Source organism: Anastrepha ludens, chromosome 6 (assembly GCF_028408465.1).
Source record: "Anastrepha ludens isolate Willacy chromosome 6, idAnaLude1.1, whole genome shotgun sequence".
NCBI lineage: Eukaryota > Metazoa > Arthropoda > Insecta > Diptera > Tephritidae > Anastrepha > Anastrepha ludens.
In genome coordinates, this window is record NC_071502.1 from 98,898,285 (window position 1) to 98,916,090 (window position 17,806).

General features: G+C 32.5%; 1 protein-coding gene across 12 annotated transcripts in view; it reads right to left on the reverse strand.

Moving 5' to 3' along the window:
- LOC128868237 (putative fatty acyl-CoA reductase CG5065) overlaps window positions 1-17,806 on the reverse strand; it is a 177,579-nt gene that overhangs the window by 5,001 nt on the left and 154,772 nt on the right. For all 12 annotated transcript variants that reach the window (XM_054110085.1, XM_054110086.1, XM_054110083.1 and 9 more), the window contains 2 exons: window positions 2,174-2,290; window positions 1,599-1,703 (listed from right to left, as the gene is read on the reverse strand). In XM_054110085.1, the coding sequence (XP_053966060.1) occupies window positions 1,599-1,703; window positions 2,174-2,290 (222 nt within the window). The remainder of the gene's footprint in view (window positions 1-1,598; window positions 1,704-2,173; window positions 2,291-17,806) is intronic.

Genomic DNA, 17,806 nt, shown 5'->3' on the forward strand with positions numbered 1-17,806 from the left:
AACAACAATTAAAAAAATAAAATTTAAAAATTTAAAATGAAGCAAATCCAGATTTGAATACAAAAAAACATGGAAAAATTAAAAGAAAATAACGAAAAATGATAAATATAAAATTAAAAAAAAAAAAATCTCGGTTAGGTGGGGAAATCATATAACACAATGAGCTCTAGGGCAACACAACGGACCCAACTTGCGGTCTATGTGGCACTCCGATGCGGGGTCACCCTTAAACCAACCAACCAACCAAAGAATTTAAAAAATTAAAAAAAATATTTAAAAAACTTAAAATTAAAACAAAATTGAAATTTAAAAATAAAATAAAAATTGGAAAAAAATTAAAAACTTAAACCAAACAATTAAAAATATTAAAGAAATAAAAAAAAATTGCAAAAATTTAAAATTTAAACAAAAAACTAAAAATTAAAAAAAAATGTTAATTAAAAAAATTACAAAAATGTAATCCAAAATGTAAACAAAAATTTAAAAATATTTCAAAAAATTTAAATTAAAAAGGGGGAAAATTACAAAAATATTATAAGAAATTAAAAAAAAAATTTTTAATATTTAAAAAATTTAAATTAAAAAGAGCGAAAATTACAAAAATATATTAAAAAAAAATTAAAATATTTAATAAACTTAAAACTAAAACAAAATTAAAATTTAAGAATAAAATTAAAATGGGGAAAACATTTAAAAACTTAAAAAAAAAATTAAAAATATTTAAGAAATTAAAAAAAAATTTGCAAAAATTAAAACAAAAAACTAAAAATTAAAAAAAATGTTAAGTAAAAAAATTACAAAAATAAAAAATGTAAAAAATAAATTAAATTAAATAAATTAAAATATTTCAAAAAATTTAAATTAAAAAGGGGGAAAAATTACAAAAATAAAATAAAAAATTAAAAAAAAGAATTTTAAATATTTAAGAAATTTAAATTAAAAAGGGGGAAAATTACAAAAATATACTAAAAAATAAAAAATTAAAATATTTAAAAAAGTTTTAACTTAAAAAGGGGGAAAAATTAAACCAAGGAAATTAAAACTAAAAAAAAATTAAATAAATTAAAAATTAAAAAGACCTAAACAAAAGCCATTAACAAATATATTAAAACAACTTAAAGTTTAAAAATAAAATAAAAATTAAAAAAAAATAAAAATTAAAAATTTAAATAAAAAAATTCAGAAATTAAAATGAGAAATAGGGGGGAAAAATTAAAACAAAAATATATTAAAAAATGAAAAAATATAATTATAACAATAATAATGATTATAATTAATATAAATTAAAAAAATAAAAGAAGAAATATTATATTTCAGCTAAAATAAAAATAGGAAAACAATTAAAAAACTAAAAACAAATTTAAAAATATTCAAAGAAATGAAAAACTAAAGTTTAAAAAAAATTTAAAAATAAAAAATTAAGAAATTAAAATGAAAAATAGGGAGAAAAATTAAAAAAAAAAACAAAAAATTAAAAAACTCCAAAAAAAAATTTGAAAATATTCAAAGAAAACAAAATCTAAAGTTTGAAAAAATTGAAAAAAAAATTGTTTAATTAAAAGCGAAAATAAGTAGACAAATATTTTTCAGACAATTACCTGATCATTTTCGCAGATGCCCAATTCCTCGGAAGTTATATCACCAGATATAGGAATCACTTTACTCAATTCCTTTGGTTTCTCCCGTCGCAATGTCTCGAAAAGCTATTGGTATGTAAGAAATAATGAGTACTCATTAAATATATTTTTAAATAGAATGGGTTTATAAATATGTATATAAAAATGCATATAAAAATATTCTTATATAAGCCACTTGTATAAAAAATCTTACGAGGCAGTAAGAGCATAAAATTGAAAAGTGTTCTACTATTTTTTTAAATCGCCTCAAGGCTTGCGAAAAAAAATGGTGTACATATTTGAGAAACATACCCACTAAAAAATTAAATTACTTCTTTCTACAAATCAAAATGAATACGCAGAATTAAAAATTCGAGATATGTGGAAAATATTTCTGCACCTTAAGTGAAATTATTTTATAATTTGTGTTTTAAATTTTACTTTTGACTGATGTTGGCATTAGCCAGAAGAATTGTTAAAATAACTTGTGTAAGCCGGGTGATCATTAATGAGTTATAATTTTCGCTAAAATTCTTTTCAATTCTTTTATTACTTACCGGTGCATTAAGCAGCTCATTCAGACGCGCTGAGACTTCTTGTCCCCGTTTTGGTCGTATCAATAGATAAATATTTTTTATGTCTGGACATGAACGTAATAATTTTTCAACAAGAACCTGAAAAGCGAAAAAAAGTATTGTTGTTAAAAAGATAAATGGAAAATAAAAAGGTATATTAAATAAAAAAAATTCTTAAATATTCTCGAGTTACCATATCTGGTAAAAGGGTATCAAAAGTTCTTGGAATCAAGCAGAGAGTAACTTTTAACTATGCATAAAATCTGATGTGATTATGGTTTTAAAATAATGAATATCTGAGCTTTTCAGAGGGAATACTGAATTGTGCAGACTCTCTAATTTTCGCCAAAGAAATTTGAAACAAATTTGTAAACAGTTTTTAAAGATTCCTGTTTGAAGAAAAAAGTAAAGCAAAATAAGGTAACTATTTTTTGTATAAAAAAATTTTTTCTGGTAAAATATTTTTTAATTAGAGTTTTTCTAAAAATTAGAAAACCATATAGCAAAAAACATTTAAACAGTTTTTGAAGATTTAAAGAAAAAAATATGTTTTTTTTAAGAAAAAATAAAGCATATTTTAGAAAAAATATTTTTTGAATTCAAAATTTTTCTAAAAATTAGAATACCGTATAGCAAAAAAATTGCAAACACTTTTTGAAAATTTTGTTGAAAAAAAAATAGAGTATAGTGAAACGGTGTTTAAACATTTCTTTAAGAAAATAATTTTTCATATAAGAATTTTTTCTAAAAATTAGAAAAGCATATAGCACAAAATTTGTAAGCAATTTTTGAAATTAAAAAAAAAAAACTTATAGTACACCGGTTTTTAGAGAATTTATTGAAAAAATATATTTTTTTTAATTTAATAATTTTTTAAACGTTATAATACAAAAATATTTATATTTTATATTTTTATAAGGAAAAAGTAAGGCAAATTAAAGATTGTTTTTAAGAAAATATATTACAGTAGACTCGCGGTTGAGGGAACCCCGGATTGAGGGAACTACTCGGTTGAGGGGACTACGAAAATTCTTTCATTGTGTACCCTGTAGAGGGAACCTTCAATCTAATAAGTACCGAGTAGAAGGAGCCTTAAAATTTTTATGCAATTTCAGTTATTTTACAGTTATGTTAGAATGCGTATATGATTGGTATATACATACATACATATATGTATATTGTGTAGATTTTTACCCCTCAAAAGAAAATCTGAAATTATACAAAAGCTCGATAAAGGCTTTACATTAAAATCATTGGCTTATCAATATGGTGTTACCAAATCGACCATATCACGTATAAAAAATGGCAAAAGAAAGATTGTAAAAGCATCTACAGCGTGCAGCATTAAACGGAAGTATCTGAAGAAGGGTGAGTTTGCTAATATAGAAACTAAGCTATTGTATATAAATGGTTCATCACTCAAAGAAGTCGATATATTCCAATATCTGGAAACCATATTAAAGAAAAAGCTAAAGAAGTGCATGCAAACATTTTTGGAAATGGAAGTGGCTTTATCGCAAGTTCAGGCTGGCTAAATGGATTCAATGCTAGATTTGGAATTAGATTGTTGAAAATTTACGGTGAAATACTGTCTTCTGATCAAAAAGCAGCAGTGCCAGCATTCAAGGCAAAATTTTGGCGACTAAAAATTGATTTACAGTTGGATGAAAACTAGGTTTACAATGCTGACGAAACTGGATTATTTTTGAAATGAAAAAAATGCGTGCGGAAGAAAAAGTGAAAAGGCGCGAGTCACAGTTTTAGTGTGCACTAATGCAACTGGCAAACACAAATTAAAGCCTTTAGTAATATGTCAAGCCAAAAAACCACGATCATTCAGAAATTTTCAGCTTCCGTTGAACTACAGGTGCTCAAAAAGTGCATGGATGACTGCGGACATTTTCGAAGAATGGTTCCACAATTCCTTTGTACCAGAGGTAAAATAAATTAATAAATCATAACATATGTAAGTAATAAATTGAACTAAATAAATTTTTTTTTTGTTTTTTAGGTTACCACATTCCTAATACATGAGGGTCTACCAGTCAAAGCTGTTTTGATCTTAGATAATGCACCGTGGCATCCAAAACAAGAGTTATTAAAAACAGAATGTGGTGCAATTTTCGTTTTATATATGCCACCAAATGTAACACCCCTTCTCCAGCCGATGGACCAGAATTTAATAAGGTTAACCAGGTTGCACTATAGAACAAATACGTAAAGTCGAAATAGGCGACTTTTAAAAAAAACTACTTTGAAAGATGCCATTTGCCTTTTGACCCAAGCATGGCAAAAAGTCGATGCCGACGTTATTAAAAATGCTGGTGTCCATTACTTGACTATAAACATCCGATAGACAATGATGAGTGTATCGAGGATGATGTGCCTCTCAGTGTTTTAAGACAGCAGATAGTTGCACAACAGCATTCCGAATTTGAACAATTACTTAATTTAACTGAAACTGCATTTCCACAGGTAAACAATCATTACAGTTACACGTGCACTTAACATGCCATAATTTTTTTATTTCAGTCAAACCTAAGTGTCAACGAACTAAGAATATGGACAGGAAAAGATGACAATTGCGCTAATGGTACTGAGGGCGTTATCGATGATGATGGATGAGGAAGAGCATGACGAAGTAAAGATAAGCCATAATAAAAATAAGCCATTAAAATTTTTGACAAAGCAATCCACAATACCAACTCGCTCGAACACATAATTTTTCTTAACAATATCAGGGATATTGCAGTGAAAAAATCACTGGAAGCTAAGAATAAACAAAGTACTATATTGGACTTCTTTAAATAAATAAAATATTTATAATCCACCCACTTCTGTACATGTATAATTTCAATCTCAATTGAAGGGAAAGTCTGGGTTGAGGGGAATAGCCCTTGCACGAATTAGTTCCCTCAACCCCGAGTCTACTGTATGTTTTTAAGACATAAGGGAACTAAATATTTTCTTAATCTAAACATTTTTCTGAGCATTTGGAAGAGTTCTTAAAATACATTGATTTTTCAGTTTTTATTAAAAACAATTTATGAATATTTATAAAAAATATTTTTTTTAAAGAAATTTAAACCTTTTTTAAGAAAAAAGTAAAGTGAAATAAATAGTTTTTCTATTAAGAAATTATTTATTTATATTATATCTATTTTTTTTATTATAAAACAGAAAAAAATTAAGTATTTTAAATTTTTTTTTTCTAGGAAAAGTTATAATAATAATTATAATTATAATATTTAATAACTTTTCTAAAAATTATAAAATAGAAACAAATTTTAAAGTATTTTTAATTATTTTTATAAATTAAGAATTTTTTCAAACTTAAGAATTAGAAAAAAAATTTAAAAAGTGTTTAGAGATTTTTGTCTTTCTTCTTTTAAGAAAATATTTATTTATATAATCTCTATTTTTTTTTTTAATTATAAAAAAGAAAAAAAAAGTTCAAATATTTTAAATATTTTTTTAAGAAAAAAGTAGAGCGAAATAAATCGTGTTTCTTTTAAGAAAATATTGGGAGGTTGAATTAGTTTTAAAGGTTTTTTTCGAAGATTTGGGGCTTTATTGTGAAAAAACGGTACAAAATATTTTATTTGAAGTATTGGCCATCGCTAGCTACAACTTTCGCCCATCTTTCGGGCAATTTCCGGATGCCGTTTCTCCAAAATTCTGGCCGCTGCTTGGCTATCCATGACTCAACCCATATTTTGGTAGCCTCGTACGAGGAGAACCGCTGGTCCGCCAAATCGAGACTCATATGCCGGAACAAATGATAATCGGAGGGAGCTATGTCTGGACTATACGGCGGGTGGGGTAACACTTCCCAGCCAAGCGTTCCAAGGTATTTTTTGACAGGATGAGGCTTTGTCATGAATATATGTATATTCAGTATTGCCAACGCGATAAAGTGATAAATAGCGCCATCTGTGTGTCACCTTTAAAACTAATTCAACCTCCCAATATTTATTTATATGATATCAATTTTTTTAAATTATAAAACAGAAAAAAAAATTTAATATAAATATTTTAAATATTTTTTCTAAGAAAAGTTATAATAATAATTATAATTATAATATTTAATAACTTTTCCAAAAATTAGAAAATAGAAACCAATTTTAAAGTATTTTTAATTATTTTTCTAAATTGAGAATTTTTTTCAAACTTAGAAATTAGAAAAAAAAATTTTTAAAGTTTTTACAGATTTGTGTTTTACGAAAAAAGTAAAGTGAATAATTTTTGAAAGATTTTTTGTAGGAAAATGTTTTTTTTTTTAATTTAATAATTTGTCTAAACTTCAAAAATAGTAAAAAAAATTTTAACAACTCTTAAATACTATTTTTTAAGAAAAACATTTTTTTTTATTCTTAACTTGTGGTTAAAGCCCTTACAAGATATAAAACCTAAGCTTAAAAAATGTGCTATCAAAATTATGTTTAATTCTTTTTTTCTTTTTTGAATAACCACTTCATATTTATTTATTTATTGTTTTTGTTAAAAAAATATTTTATGATATTCGTGCACTTAATTGGTTGCTTAAATAGCGTTAACGGACAACCATTCATTTCATCCTGCCTACACACTCCCACATACTTGTGTAGCTTCCAACAGTACTTTCTATTGCTTCCACGCCATAAAGTAGGCTAAAAATAATTTATTCCTTTGTAACCACAATATGGATGTCCATCAGTAATCATGACTTGCATATATACGAGCCAATGACCTTTCGCGGAAGCGAGCGAAATGGAATGGAAAAATGCTCGACCGCTAAAAGGTGGTTATTAATAAAATCTAACAAAAAATTATATTTTGTTTGGTATATTAAGGCTTTGTTAGCAAAATAAAAAATATTCGCTGTTTATGGAACTAAATTTTGTTCTTTTATTTGTTTCGCTTGACAACTTTTGGAAGTATTCTGTATTTAATTCACGATGCTCGATGTTTTTTTTATTTATTATCTCGCTTATATACTCAGATAAGAAAAAATATGCCCAATTTTTAGCCTGAAATGACTATAGAACTTTCACTTATTAAAAGCAAAGAAAAGCGTGAGTTATAAAAAAAATTCTATGAACCCACGAAAATGAAAACCTGTTATGGAAATATGCACCTTAAACCCTCACTCACCCAGTGTTAAATCTTCAAACCACTTTGCGACAGCAGGTGTTGAGATCATCAGGAGCAACGTACTGTCGTGCATATACACATACACACGCACATATTTACCTTATATTACATTTAGTAGTACATGCATGTAACTATGTGTGCGTGTGTGTGTGCAGGCAAAAGGCATTCTAAATCCTCATATGTCGCCACTGCTAGGAAAAATTAAAACAATAATTTTGCTAAACGGTGGCGACAGTAGCCACGACCAGCTGGTAGGGGCGGTCATTAAAATGTCAGAAAAAATGAAGAAACACACACACACACGCACAAATGGCGAATAAAGCAAATCCAGCACAGCGACTGTAGCAACAAAAACATAAGTAATTAAATGCAATTACCACATATACAAGTAATACACCCGTGTCGACAACAACAATGGCAGAAAAAATGAGTATACCTATGCCTCATATGGGCACGAATCAATGAGCTAACGTCTAAAAATATACTATACACTCACGCTGCTTCGGAATTTACATGTTCTCCGCACTTTCTAGAACTCTTCTACTCACCCATTTGGTGAGCCACTTTAATTTTTTATTAGTTCCTTTTGTTTTTTGTAGTTTTACTCACTTTATTATAGCCGGTTAATGATTATCAGCTCGGACACAAGAAGCTAATGGCATGGCAAATGACAACGAGGTGAGTACTAATTAACTGTAATTTTGAGGATAAACCCACCCTAGGTCGTTTTTAAGCAGCATTAACAATACACTAATCGGTTTTGAAAGACCTAAGCATGTATCGCTTTCTGCGGGGAACAGAGTACTTGGCCACAGTCAACTGGCACTTTGATCCCATTAACCACAAATGTACATATAATATTAATAACTCTTTCTTGCCGCCTAAATCACATAGGGCAAGTTTTTCTGGTAAACGACGCTTATTTAGCTCCAATACCCCATCCTGTTGCACTCGCGCTTAAGTAGACTGCAACACCACCTAACCTTCATTGTTTCTATACCCATCCATCGTCCATGCCCTACTCTTCCACCACCCATCAACGGCGGAATCTTTTACTCTCCCACATTTACGAACTACTGCATAGTTTCACATACTCTGTACTGCAGTGTGATTGGCTTGGTTGGACGCACGTGTGTGAATGGGCAAAGGTACGCACATTTTGAGTGAATAAATGCACGAGTAACAGCTTAGAGCGGCCGCCGTAGCCGAATGGGTTGGTGCGTGACTACCATTCGGAATTCACAGAGAGCACGTAGGTTCGAGCCTCGGTGAAACACCAAAATTAATAAAAACATTTTTCCAATAGCGGTCGCCTCTCGGCAGGCAATGACAAACCTTCGAGTCTATGTCTGCAATGAAAAAGCTCCTCATAAAAAATATCTGCCGTTGGGAGTCGGCTTGAAACAGTAGGTCCCTCCATTTGTGGAACAACATCAAGGCGCACACCACAAATAGGAGGAGGAGCTCGGCCAAATACCAAACGGCGCCAATTATATCTATATATCTAACCGCTTAGACACGCAAACCCACAATCGTCGTTGTCGCCATCATTAATTCGTAGCACATCTTTGCCAACACAAACCCTTGTTTAATTTGATAGTTTACTTGCCCGCATGTTGCCCTCAATGCATATTTTTTATAGGTCTCATTATTTTTATGGTCGCACTTTCGTCAAATCGTACTAACCTGTTACAAACTGCATCACGCTGTGCCTACTCAGGTATCAAAGTACAACACACACAATGGGGCATGCATGCCGTTGCACTCAAGTGCTTGAGTGATAAGTAAATAAAGATATCCTGTACGTGTGCGCACGGCGTCCGTATTCGCATCTGTCGCCGTGTTAGTGCGGAAGGCCCTTACAGGCAAAGGTGTAGATATATCGCAAATACTTTGAATCGCTTATTAACTGGAATCGCATATCAAGGAATTAGAGATTAACGTTACGATACGTAACGTCTATTCACAGGGACGAACAAAATATTTGCAACTGAAACGAATTTTGAGTAATAAGTCAAGTATTGGGTTGGCAACTAGGTAATTGCGGATTTCACTTATAGATGGCTTCAGTTGAATTTTTAGGTTTGCAGACGTAGTACAAATGTAAAACACATTTTGTTATTTGATATTTAGCTGTCAATCAGTTTGTTGAAAAATGGAAGATCAAAAGAAACATTTTCGTCATATTTTACTTTTTTATTTCCGCAAAGGGAAAACCGCATCGCAAGCTCATAAAAAGTTATGTGCTGTTTATTGTGACGATTTCGTTCTGATGATTTTTCACTCCAAGATAAAAAACGCTCTGGTCGTCCAGTTGAAGTTGATGACGCCCTAATCAAAGCAATAATCGATTCGGATCGCACAGTACAACATGTGAGATTGCAGGTTCATGTACCGCATACATACACATACATGCATTGAAAATCATTTAAAACAACTTGGTTATGTTCAAAAACGCGATTCATGGGTTCCTCACGAACTGAGAGAAACGCATTTAACGCAACGCTTTAACAGCTGCGATTTGCTAAAGAAACGTAATGAAAATGATCCATTTTTAAAACGACTGATAACTGGCGATGAAAAATGGGTTGTTTACTACAATATCAAGCGGGAATGATCGTGAAGCAGGCCAGGTGTACCAACTCAGACAACATCAAAAGCTGATATTCATCAAAGGAAGGTTTTGCTATCAGTTTGGTGGGATTACAAAGAAATTGTCTACTTTGAACTCTTACCACACAACTGAACGATCATTTCTGATGTCTACATTGAACAACTAACGAAATTAAACAATGCAGTTGATGAAAAGCGGAACGAATTGACAAATCGAAAAAGTATTGGCCACTCGGCAAAGATTATTGGAGCTTGGTTGGGATGCCTTGCGAGATCCACCATATAGTCCTAACCTTGCACCATCTGATTACTTTTTGTTTCGATCTTTACAAAACTACTTGAATGGTAAAATTTTCAATAATGATTATTATGTCAAATCGTACCTGATTATGCACGTGGGATTATGATGCTGCCTGAAAGAAGGTCATTGATCAAAATTCTATGAAAAATTTTTCTTTGATTTCCTAAAAAAAAATCGCAATTACTTAGTTGCCAACCCAAAAGAAAGTTTTGAGCATTTTCATTTGCTTTATTTCGATGATGCATCCGGCCGCCGTAGCCGAATGAGTTGGTGCGTGACTACCATTCAGAATTCACAGAGAGAACGTAGGTTCGAATCTCGGTGAAACACCAAAATTATGAAAAACATTTTTCTAATAGCGGTCGCCCCTCGGCAAGCAATGGCAAACCTCCGAGTGTATTTCTGCCATGAAAAAGCACCTCATAAAAAATATCTGCCGTTCGGAGTCGGCCTGAAACTGTAGGTCCCCCCATTTGTGGAACTACATCAAGACGCACACCACAAATAGGAGGAGGAGCTCGACCAAACACCCAAAAAAGGGTATACGCGCCAATTATATATATATATATCTAAAATAGTTAGGATTTTCAGATTCATATAAAATATGCGCTGTTTTGATCGAAAAATCTTTTTGCCCATTTCGAAGGGAAATTCATAATTCCGCGGTGAAAAAGTAAAAGAAATCCTGTTGTTACTGTTGTAGCAACATAAAACATTTCCTATAAATTGTTGGAGGAATGCTACGGAAGCAACTGTTTCTAGTCAGATTTAAAACATTCCGGTAACGTAGAATCAACTGTCGAGGGAGATCCTCGTTTTTAACGATAAAATTTACTAGCTTATTTCCATCAATAAAATCCTAAAAATGTTTGAAAAGTTGATAAACGCTTGATGCTAGGTCGAAACTCTATGGCCGATACATGGTGAAAAGTTGTTTACAGGTGTGGCCAATATTAGATCGTTAATTGGCTCTCACCGGTAAGAAATTTCGCTCGAATGAAGAGGTTATCGCTGGAACTCGAGTCTATTTTGAGACAAATGAAATTAAATCGTTTTACAAAAATTGTACTGAAATGTTAGAGCGGCGCTGGAATGATTGCGTTGTGCTTGATGGAAATTACGTAGATAAATAAATCTAATTTTGAACAAAAAAAATGTGCTTTCTTTGTTAGGCCCGGGACTTTTCAGCTCATGTGTTATTTCATATTGCGAGTTAATAGGGTTACTTATTCTATAGAGCCATAATAAAGGGTGGTTAAATTTCAAGGGCCGATGTTGAATGTGAACCACACCTAAACGTCAACGACACAGTTGAACTTCTTTCTTTGGAGTTATTTGAAAGAAAAGGTGTACGTCGATAAGCCAGCAACAATTCAAGAGCTAAAGGATGAGATAATTCAGCACATTAACGGCATAGAACCTCAATTATGCCTCAGCGTCATCGAAAATTTGGTCCATCGGATGGAGGTGTGCCGCCGAGGCCATTTGGCCGATATTTTGTTCCACACGTAATTGAGCCATACCAATATTATCATAATAAAGAGAAATGACAATAATTTCCTAAGAAACATTGTATTTTATTTAAAATCAACACCGGCCCTTGAAACTTAACCACTCTTTAGAATATTTCCAAAAATTAAGATCTCTCTAAGATCGTGGAGAGCGAACGATTCTAATTTGATTGCGTGTTTAGCTATTTTGCCCTAATTTCCCATATTTCAAATTTTTGATGCAAAAAGAAAAGGAGGCACTTGAAAAAAAAAACAACACCATACCGTCAACGGCCCATTGTCCACTAAATTAACGGAAGACTACGAATTTTAGTATATCTACTAAAAAATTAATAGCAAATTGTATGTAATATTCACCCAACAAAAAAAGAAAGCCCACACACTCCGCCGCACACAAAATGAGATACCAGCAAGAAATGCGCAACAAATGTCTCAGTGTCATTTATCATTGCTTGAACTTTTATTTTTTTGTTGCTTTTTTAACCAGCATTCATTATTATAACTTCGCCTTTACTGCTTTTAGTTTGTAGCAGATAGTTTTTCATTGTCCCGCGTGGCTTACGCCAACGTTTCAGGCAGCAAAGTAATCTTCAAATTAATGTAAACAAACAGATAACAATGGGGAGGTTGAATGATGAATCAACGATAGAATAAAGCGTAGAAAAAAGAAAATGTTGCAACATACTAAGCTTAACAATTGCACGCGCATTCTATAGTAAATACATTAACTATTTAAAAGTACATTTTGTGGCGAAAATTTCGTAATTATAGAACATTAAAGCGGGTGTGGTTATAGCACAGTTTATGACATATCCTAGGAGTTAGGCTAATCTAGGCTGATATAACTAGACCATACGAATTAGTTTTTAAGATTTTAATGACCTTAAGACGCCTACGACTCATTCCCATGACAGTCGGTTCTACGTTACCGGAACGACCCGGATTTGTATTTGGCCAAGGACTGTCACCCCAGCAGCATTCCCCGTAGATAGATGGGGAATGTATGTGCTGCTACAACAACAACAACGCATATGTGGCCTATTAGACAATAAGAACAACTTGGCAGATCCATAAGTTAATACAGTAAATAAGTAAAAACCAGCTGAGTGGGTTGTCAAAGAGTGCTCACAGCTGAGATCACCTGATTTCAAAACCATCTTTTTTGTAATATGGTTGCATAAGAAATGTTTAAGTTTCATGGAAAATCGTGTCAACAATTCTAAAAAAAAAAAATTCGTTATATATTTCTCAATAAAAAAGCAGTATTCTAGCTAAAAAGAATCTATTAAAAATATTTGTTATTATGAATTCTGTAAGTAAAAGATATTATTTTGTATTTTTAGTCTATATTCTATTGTTTTTAATGTTACCACAAAAATTTTAATTTAGCAATGACGTCAATACCCTCAAGCAAAGCGACCATACACTACACTATTACACACTTAGGTACCTGCCAAACTCATAACTAGGGTGCCTGTCAAAAAAATAGGAAGAAGAAGAGTGTTTTTACTTGTCTTCTGTACAATGGTGGCGAGTAAGCCCCGTTCGGTGAAGAAAAACGTAACTGAACAATAAGCGCAAGCGAAAATACCAAGGCGAATCTATTAAGAGGGCCAGCGCCTCCAGACAACGAGTTGTTCAATCATTTTTTACGAAAAACTGAGAATATTTATTATCTTAAAATAAATGACATATTAAAACTTAAATGAATATATAGATTTTTTTTAAATAAAAAAAAAAAAAGAAATGGCAGAGTTACAGCTGCTCAAACGTGGCGCTGTGGAATGTACAGCCTCTTGTAATCAACTGAGATCAACCAGATAAAATGTTTTCATTAAAATAAGTTATTCGGCTTTGCAGTAACCTATTTTTAACGAAAACAAAAATGAAAATTTGAAGTGATAAAGAAAAAAATTACACGTTTTTCACGTGGTAATGTCTTATAATTCGATGTAGCCGGCTGCACGCACCAAAAAATGCGGCGTTATCTTGCTCATGCGGCGTTACCTTGCTTGAACTGCAACCGAGAGCGCGGAACGAACGACAAAGAGGCACAATCGGCAACCACGTTCGGCAACGTTCGACATCTGGCTCTGTCCTACTTGAGTGAGCATATATATGTATGTATATGTATGTATGCATTTGTATATAAATTCACATACTTGTATTTGCATATGCCTTCTTCCTGTGTGCATGGTAATGAACCATTTCTCTGTTGATAATAGGATGATGATGGGAAAAGTAGGAAAAGAAAGGGAGTGTTTCGAGTGTAATGTGTCTTGAAAAAGGCAAATCGATGATGTTGCCTCTTAGTGTTGTTGACTTATTAACGTCTGATGCACAATCGGAATTGTACCTTCCGTGAATTTGATAAATGTTTTGTAATTTTTCACGTTTGTGTAAATGTAACTTGACCTATTACATTGCGATTCCATTTACCTCCTCCTCTATATCCATACAAAATATCTATAAAACAAATAAAATTAAAATTTTCTTTTGAAAATTGCAACCATTACATTAGTATTTTCTTATGACGTTGTCACGTGAAACTATCGTCAGTAAACCGACTTTACAGACAACTCCCTTTTTTTTATAAACAAACTGATCAAAACAATATTTTTAGTGATAGTTAATATAAAATTTGAGGTACTCGCAAAGGCCAATATGTTAAAAAATATCCCTATAAAATTTGAAGTGGATAATTTAATTGCTTTTTTAGTTGTATTCGACAGAGCGAAAAAAAACGTATTGTATTTCGAGAAAAACGCGTTTAAAGTTTTCGTTCTTACTCAGCTTTCGTTCGACGTTTATCCCTTCACTAAGTTATAGGGACTTTTTAGACTTTCTATTTAGCTTAAAACATTCAAAAAAAAAAAGGAATTCTTTAGATGGTAAATAAAATTTTAAAGTAAAAAACAAAATGGAAAATTTGAAAGTGCTGGAGGAGCTGCCCCCTTAAAAGTGATATCCGCGAATGGTAGAACACATTGTTGCGTCTTCCGAATTCGCTGTGTCGTAAGAGCCCATGAATAAGCAAATAAAAGGAAGGCAAATTACTTGTTTCTGAAGAGAAAAAGTAAGCGAAAGCAATGGAAACAACAAAAAAAAGAAATTATGCGCACAAATCCACACATTTTTTTGACACGGGGTCTTTCGCATAAAAACGCAAACAAACTGCATTTGCAGGCTTTATATTAATTTAATATGCCGCACTTCGTTTGCATTAGTTTGTTTAGTTTAAATATCACAAATCATAATACAAGGACATACACTGAATTTTTACAAACATATAAGTTCTCCTCCGTTCGTTTGCTTAGTATTGGGAAGGGAACTGACGCCGGAGTTGTCAAAATCACGAAAAATAAAGTAACTGCTTTGGGAAGGCGCCACCTACAGTACTCAATTTGCCTTGGGTGGTATCGGTAAATCAGCTGATTTGTTTTTTTTTCTTTCGCCGTGTCCATGTGGCTGTCAGCCGAGTTAAAACGAATTCATTCTTTCTTTTCTACTATTCCAATACTTTGCTTTGACAGCCAAACGTTGAAAACATTGTTGCTGGCCTAGTGCCATTATCTGCAATGAATGCGCCTTGACTAAACTTAAGGGGTTATATGCAGTTAGCATTTTCAAAAAATCGATTTTTTATTGTTTTTTCTTCTTAATGTACATATATTTAAGAATACACACAGAAAATTTAATATCGTTCAGTGAATATTTTTGAAGTTACACGCAAATTTGAAAAGGCGTTTCAGAGTGCTTGAAAGTACAAGGCAAACTTTAAAGGCGTTTTTCTCAAAATGGTGTTTTCTAAGTCGAAATTTTAGCACGAGCTTCTTAAATATATTTTTTAGTAATTACTCGAAGATTTTTTATCACCTATAAATATTTTTTTATAAACAATTTAAGGCCGAAATTTTGGTCAAAAATCGATTTTTTGTTTTGAGAAACCGCCATTTTGTAATATAATAAAAAAATATTTTGCTTTTTCCTTGGATTAATTACTAGATTTAACATTACTTTAACGAAATCTGTTTGTTTTTTTAATTTCAGAGGATCCACTTCAGAGATATAGTGGTTAGCGCAAAACGTCTTTTGTAGGAGGAGCTCCCGGCGATCAGTGTAGTTCCTTTGCAAATAAATATGTTTACTAATACTAAGTCTTAAAATTCCGGTGTTCAAGGAAACGAAATCGCCGACGAATTGGCCAACCGTGAACCCGCGGTGCCCCCACAGGGGCCAGAGCCAATAATCGGAATCAGTTCCGCAGAAATCATGAATTGGATCAGCGATTATGTAGGCAATCTGCATAAAGAGCCATGGTCCGGTCTAGAACGCTGCAGAACTGCAAAGTGTTTTGTAACAAGTCCGAACAGAAAACTGTCAAACTTTCTACTAAAACTTGGAAGGAAAGAAGTTCGGTTGATGGTCGGTATTATTACAGGACACAACCTATGGGGTCAGCATATGACCACCATTGGAATCATTGAGGACCTAGTGTGCCTGTCATGCTTGGAGGAGGCGGATAGCACTGCTACGGGTTTTCGGTTCCGATTTCATGAGAATGAGTAATATTCGTTCTCTAAAACTGAAGGATATTTACAGATTTGCCAAAGAATCGGGAAAATTCTCACAGGACTAACTATCTCTATCTCTGTCTCTATTCTCTCATATCTCTTTCTTTGATACTTTTCTCCTTCCCTCCTTGACTATCCACTCCCTTTCAAGAGCTTTAAATACAATGGGCTTTTTAGCCTGAGTGTTTTAGGAGCCACCAAACCTCCTGATGCTCCTTGGCTCGACCTGTTCAAATTTCAATTTCAAGTCTTAAAATAGAGTTAAAAGACAGATCAATAAATTTAAGAGTTTTTTCAGAAAAAATTCTAGAAAACTCGTTTTTTTCGGCCTTCTAACTGTAAGTATACAATCCCTTAAAGTTTTTCAAGATTAAATTTCTAACTTATCTAAAAACATAGAATGAAATAGGCTTCACAACTACGTACACAAAAGTGTGAAATTTTGATGCAAAGTGATGAAAGTTGAATGGATTGAAATTGAGTTGATTTCAAACCTGGATTTATGCATATTGTGTTAAAAAATTAAATATGATTTATACAAAAAAATAATAGCTGTTGACCTTACGAGGGGTGCCTTTTATATTTCGGGATTTGGCAACCCTATCGTGAGATTGAGACAATCTTAGGCATTAGTGGGACCAGCATACATTCAATATTGCATAAACATTTGACTGCCAAAAAAATTTGTTCGCGTTGCATCCCACACATTTTGTCAATCGCTCAAAAAAAGGCTCGTGTCGATTGGTCGAAGGAAATGCTCAAAAAATACGATCGCGGGGCTTCGAAACACGTCCATGACATCGTGACAGGTGATGAATCATGGATTTACGCGTATGAGCCCGAAAGTAAACAGCAGTCGACTGTATGGGTGTTTCAAGATGAGCCAAATCCAACAAAAGTTGTTCGCGCACGAAGCACTTCCAAGCAAATGGTCGCCAGTTTTTTCGGACTGGGCATGTCGCAACCGTTCCACTAGGACAACGCAGAACAGTAAATTCTGAGTGGTACACAACCATTTGTTTGCCAGTTGTCTTCCAAGAAATTAGGAAAACCAATCGTCAAAGACGCATCACTCTTCACCAGGACAATGCGAGCTCTCACACATCGGCTCAAACAACTGCGTTTTTGAGCACCCAAAACATCGAATTAATGGGTAATCTGCCGTATAGTCCTGACTTGGCACCGAATGACTTCTTTTTATTCCCGTACGTAAAAAACAAGCTGAGAGGTCATGAAGAAGCGGTTGCGGCATTCAGAATGCATGTTTTTGGAGGTACCTCATTCAGAGTGGCAAAAGTGCTTCGACAATTGGTTCAAATGCATGCCAAAGTGTATAGATCTTCATGGAGAATATTTTGAAAAACAATAAAGTGATTTTCGATGAATAAAATTTGTTTTTGTTCTCTAATCCCGACATATAAAAGGCACCCCTCGTATCAGCACGTCACTCACTTTCTAAATAAACATTACTAATATTATTATT